The 6,000-nt window shown below is 33.8% G+C and overlaps 1 protein-coding gene across 1 annotated transcript in view; it reads right to left on the bottom strand.

Annotated features, from left to right (window-relative positions):
• Positions 1-2,014: 2,014 nt before the first annotated feature.
• Positions 2,015-6,000, bottom strand: part of LOC123310475 (insulin-like peptide receptor) — a 137,678-nt gene continuing 133,692 nt past the window's right edge. The window contains exon 6 of the mRNA XM_044893945.1: positions 2,015-3,005. Coding sequence (XP_044749880.1) covers positions 2,798-3,005 — 208 coding nt within the window. The 3' untranslated portion in view covers positions 2,015-2,797. The remainder of the gene's footprint in view (positions 3,006-6,000) is intronic.

The following is a 6,000-nucleotide window of genomic DNA, read 5'->3' as shown; positions in this document are numbered from 1 at the left end:
TCTAACAATTAGAAAAATTATAGTTGATATCATGGAAATGATAAAGCTGATCATCTTGCCAATTAAGGCTGATCTCAAAGAGCAATCTCGATTCGAGCTAATCCTAAAGACCTTTCACCTATTTATAGGGACAAAATATGGAAATTATAGAATGAGAAATGGATCCAGATGATTCAAAGAAAAGACAAAATTTATCAAACCATGATCCCCTTCCCCTTAAGTAAAAAAAAACCTGGTTTCAAAAAATTTATCTCCCTGGAAAATACATATCTACAATATGTAGAATTCGTTTTAATCATTGTTGTAGCCCTTTTCACCTGAACAAAATTAAAGTTTTTAATTCAGCAAATTGTAGTTGTGGACAGTTAGGAGTTCTTTTCCATATATTTTCATCATGTGAAAATAATATGGATAATATTAAAAAATTATATTCTGACCTAGTTTTATTGAGAAGGAGAAATGAACCTCTTCCAATTAATATATATGACTGCTTTTTTCGTAATGAAATTTCCACGAAGGCGTAGAAAGGCCAAGGGATTTTTTTATTCTCAATACCGACTTATAAGTCGTGATGATTTTCTAATTTATCTATATCTAATATAACTCATGATCTCATCGTAAAATCAGTCATGTAATAATAATCTTAATTACGTTACAACAGATTTCATTATTTTCTTCCCAAAGGCGTGTAGAGTTCTGTTGTGATAAATTCTGAACATACAGTGTTGCAATAATTAAACATTTGGTGACTTTCTTCGGAATTTAGCAGTATAGGATTTCCTGCCTTCAATCGACGTGAAACAATTGATGATAGTATGATCTATTTTGCTCTTATTCTATTCTATTATATGATTGAAAGAAAAAGTCATTTAGTCACAGCTATTCAGATGTTGACTCTTGAGTCGATTCATAAAATACCGAATCTTTTTTCGAAAAATCTTTCAATTAACTATATAATGAAAAACTCGGAAAATAATCAAAACTATTGCCAAACTTATAACATTCACACAACTATAGAACTGAATTGCATCAAATATTTCAAATGCCCCACTCCAATCTTAGTACTAACTTATTATCTGTTCTTCTACATTTGTTCAGATCCGGGCTCCTTTAAAACAAATCTATACTATTTGAATCTGTAAATATGTCTGGCCATGAAATGAATGAACAAATGAAAGGTTTATAATACTCTTGGGCTGTTGCAAACACAGAGGAGGGACCTTGTAATGTTCAATATAAATTCATTTTTTTATACAGAAAGTACTAATATTATTTCTCTTATAAAATATTACTATATCTAACATAAGATTGAAATTTTTCTGCGAATAAATGCATGAAAATGAATACGTGTTTTATTTATTAATAGCTCGGCGAATTTTGTTTCGCCCCACTGATATAAAATTTTGTATCAGCATAGCTTCGTTAGTTCTTTTTCCACAGATGAGTAAGTTAACCTGGATGTACAAAGATAAAAAGTAAGGCATTTGCTTAATTCAAGCAGTCATTGTTGGACAACATTGTTTGGCTCAAATGATTTTCTCCTTAAAGTACCTTGTGATGACATTTTCAGGTTTGTTATGGGGTGCAAGAATAAGGAAAAGCACATTTGTTTGCCGACACTTGAAAGGAGCACTTTTTTTCATGATCCAGTAATCCAGACCACAAAAACTTACAGGTTGGCTTTGGGATTGGGTGTCATATCAAAAGCAAACTAATAGGGAATCGAATTAGTTTGAAGTCAAATGGCACATAGGACGAGATCATCGGGTGAAGGTTTATTCAGTGTTTCACCGTCACCCACCTGAAGGTGCTACTGTTGCTACAGTCCGATGTTGGTAAGAATGCCGAAATCAAAGCTTAAAAATTCTATAATTGCATATTTGGCGTGTTAGGTAATTTCTTAAATCTCCTAGAGTACCTCTCAAACCCCTACTTGTAGGTTTATACACAACCGTTTTCCTTTTCACTGTCATTGTATAGGTTAGCTCGACATGATTATTGAAGAAAACTCATAGACATATAGATCTCATATATTGTTACCACAAAAATAATTTTCATATTGAAACGTCAGGTACATGAAAATAAGGTTTATTGACACTTCACCAATCTAATCCACATAGTTCTACAAAATTCTGCCAACAAAACACATGGAAACTTAAATTTTTGGTACATCGATATTTCACAAAATTGAACACTTAGTTCCCAAAACAACATTGACCCATACGCATCAATAAACTTAACATCAACAAAACTTAACTCAGATTGTTTCTCTTTATTTTCATAGCAGTCTTATTTATGGCATCAGAGTGAGGTAATAACCTCAAAGCTATGGATAATGGAGGTCCCTTGGCCACTAAGAGTCCATTACCGACATTTTCTCTGGATGGAAATTTATAAAATTATTCACGTTTGTTAACAAAAGGAAATGAGTAATAGGAAATTAGCAGCAAGTAGCAGGGAAAGGGCCAAATTTGATTTTTGCTCCTATATTGTTGGAAAAATACAAATTATTTCAACGAAAAATGAACCGAAGCAATTTCATGTATTTAATCGCACTCTACTAGAGAAGTTACTCGAAATGATCATTCAGAAAAAGGAACACAAGAAAAAAGAATTATTAACTAAAATTAGAATCCCATTTGAAAAAATAGTTCATTATATATATTCATAAGGTTATATAATATTTTGAATTTCAGAAAATCTTAATATAAAGGTAACTTTATTCAACAATCTTAATTCGGAATATTCAGTATAAAAATATAAACAATATTAATTGTGATTTTTCTATCGCCTACTTTCATGGGGTTTGACTCGATATGGAGTATGATGATGGCCAGGAGAGGGAGTCTGGGCTAACCATTATCACTTTACGATTTCTTGCTTGAGGGGTGTAATCCTCATCATCGTCGAAATTGTCGCCCAATAAATTTCCATTATCCTCCATTCGTAAATATGCGTTCTGCATGTCATTATTGGCAGTGCTTTCTTCTGTCGACTTTTGTCTCCTAGAATAAGACAAAATATTGAAGATAATTTGAGGCTGTTCTAAGAAGCTCATAGGAGGATTTATAAGTAAAAAAATTGTAGGAAAAAATCAGGTATTGCTGACTGAAACATCATTTCAGTGGAGATTCAAAGTAATGTCGAAGCCACCTGGTGGCCGAATTCACAAACGTAATTAAGTCAAGCTGTTTTTCACCACTAGGTGGCTGCGAGATTAATTTGAATTACAGTGACTCTATCGAACACAGTGGCGACGATTGGAAATTTAGCAAGAATATGGCGGCTTAGAAGCACAGATTTCAAAGCTATGATCTCTAATTCGGAATGCGGATTGGCTCACGTCACGTCACGTGACCAAATCCGCCATATTCTTGCTAAAACGATGAAAAACGAGACCACGATTGTCGCCACTGTCTCGTTAGAATCACTGTAATTTGAATATCCTGGAGGTAACGATTTCTATAAATCACACCGCATGCCATCTATCCCTGCTCATTCGAACGTTATTGTCAGGAATAAAGGAATATAGTGGTCTCCGATACTTTAGAAAGATGTGTAAAATTATTACAGATGCCGCCATATTAGTATTGTATAGGTAATTGATTCAATGGCTCATCTCTTGTTAGATCACTGAAATTTTGCAGAACCCTCTATTTTGTCATGCATCGTAGGTATTATAATTATTCGAAGGGGTGGTGGGGCTTGGAGTTTCTATATCCGATGCTTACAAGATGAAGGGAACGGTGGGGTGCCGGAAACGAAAATTTTTATGCAAGAAAATTTGAATACGAAGATTTTCGAATGGAAATATTAAATAAAAAAAAATCACAAAAATCAGTATGGCACCAAACTGAGATGATTACATAATAATTCTAGTCCAAAATATCTGGTTTAAATATGAAAATAATCGACTAATCAACTTTTTTCCATTCATCATTCATATCCAAAATAAATGAATATATACTTATCACAAAAATTATATTTGCCTACGTTTCTCTATAGAGTTATCGAAATATACATTTTGTGAATGAAATAGTGAATCCAAATATGTATTTAGCAATCCTAGGACTTAGAGCACACAATCAGAAGTGGTTTTGAAAAGGTTGTATGCTTATTCCTTAAACACATAGCTGTGAAGAGCACTGAAAAATGTCCTTCCGAATATTGAAGACTAAGCACCTATTTTTTACAAAAGACCTGCGGTTACTAAGCACTTTGTAAAAGTACGAGGATATATTGAAAAATTCTTAGCCTACTATATAACCAAACAAAATTTCAATGTCCAAATATTTTATTACTCAACATATTCTCCTCTTAATTGGATACATTCATTACAGCGAACCTGCAACGTCTCTAGACCTTTCAAAAAAAAAATGTTGCTTCTTGCACTGCAAACCAGACCTCCACAGCTTTAATTACCTCCTCGATGGAAGAAAATTTACGACCTTTTAAACTTTTTTTTCAGTAGAGGAAAGAGATGGTAGTCGGATGGACTCAAATCTGCTGAATAAGAGGGGGGGGGGGTGTTCTGGTAATTCAAACCCTAAATCACGAATTTTTTGCATGGCAACATGAGATTTGTGTGCAGGGGCGTTGTCCCGCAAAAACAAATCACCTTTGGATAGCTTCCCGCGTCTTTTCTCTTTAATTTTCTCCCGTAGAGTGGTCAGTATTGTCGAATAGTAATCTCCGGTTTTTGTTCTACCCTATTCCAAAAAATCAATCATGATTACTCCATGGCAATTCCAAAAAACTGAAGCAAGAACTTTTCCAGCAGATTTTTTGACAGGAAACTTCTTAGGTCGTGGAGAACCAGAGTGTCGCTATTCCATCGATTGTTGCTTTGTTTCTGGATCGTAGAAATGTACCCAAGCCTCATCCATAGTAACAATTCGGTTTAAGAAGTCTACATCGTTTTCAAATCGAACACAGATCGAACGCGATGCTTCTACCCTTGCACGCTTTTAGTCAACATTCAAACATTTGGGGATCCATTTTGCAACCATTTTTCTCATGTCCAAATTGACGTGAACTATATGATGAACGCGTTCGTATGCAATATTCAGTGTATCAGGTCTGATAAAATCATGTCATGAAATGCATCGATATTTTTGGGGACTGACACAGAAACTGGCCTTCCCGATCGGTCATCATCTTCAATGGAAAATTTACCTCTTTTGAAGCTTGCAATCCAATTTTTCATGATCGCATACGAAGGACATTGATCACCAAAGGTATTAAGAATATCTTCGTAAATCTGCGCTTACCTCATAATCCTTTCAAATACAGGTACTTGATGATGGCTCGATACTCCAATTTTTCGATTTTCACAATTTCGATGGACATCTTCTTTCTTTTAATTTATTGCGTAACTCTGGTTCACTTTTTTTACCTAAACTTCACACTGACACTCCTAATGAGTTATTGTTCGTTGCTATGGTTACGCAATATGTTTTTAATGTATGGAACTGGTAATAGGCTAACTAGATATCAATACATCCTCGTAATTTAATTTTGCGAGCACAAAGTTTCAAGAACTTTTTTCGAGAATTGTTGGAATATATTTTGAGATTATAACTGTAATCAATTTCAAAAACACCTCTCAAACTTAAGAAGACTGATTATTGACTGATAAGAAACAGAGTTCCTAAAGCAAAACCCACTATTTTGAAACGAAATAATTCGAAATATCTTGGGAACGATAATAAGTTCTTTGTTCTATTCTATCACAGTTTCAAGATCTCATAAAGGAAAAAAATGATTTCATGAATGAAAATGTGAATTCCACAGCCACATCAGAATTTTTCTCAACAAAAGCGAAGGAACTGGAGATTCTGGAGAATATAAAAAAAACGTTGAATGATGAAATAACATTTGTTTCATATGGTTTCCTAATTTTTGTTTTGAAATTGCGTTTTGAATGCCATCTAGCAATTAATTTCTGGGACGCAGAGTTTTTTAATCATTAGTTGTAGCTGAGTTTTTTCTTTCTTTTTT

This window comes from Coccinella septempunctata, chromosome 3, assembly GCF_907165205.1.
Source record: "Coccinella septempunctata chromosome 3, icCocSept1.1, whole genome shotgun sequence".
In the NCBI taxonomy this organism is placed as follows: Eukaryota; Metazoa; Arthropoda; class Insecta; order Coleoptera; family Coccinellidae; genus Coccinella; species Coccinella septempunctata.
The sequence above is the reverse complement of the archived record's forward strand: the minus strand, read 5'-3'. Positions and strand labels throughout refer to the sequence as shown.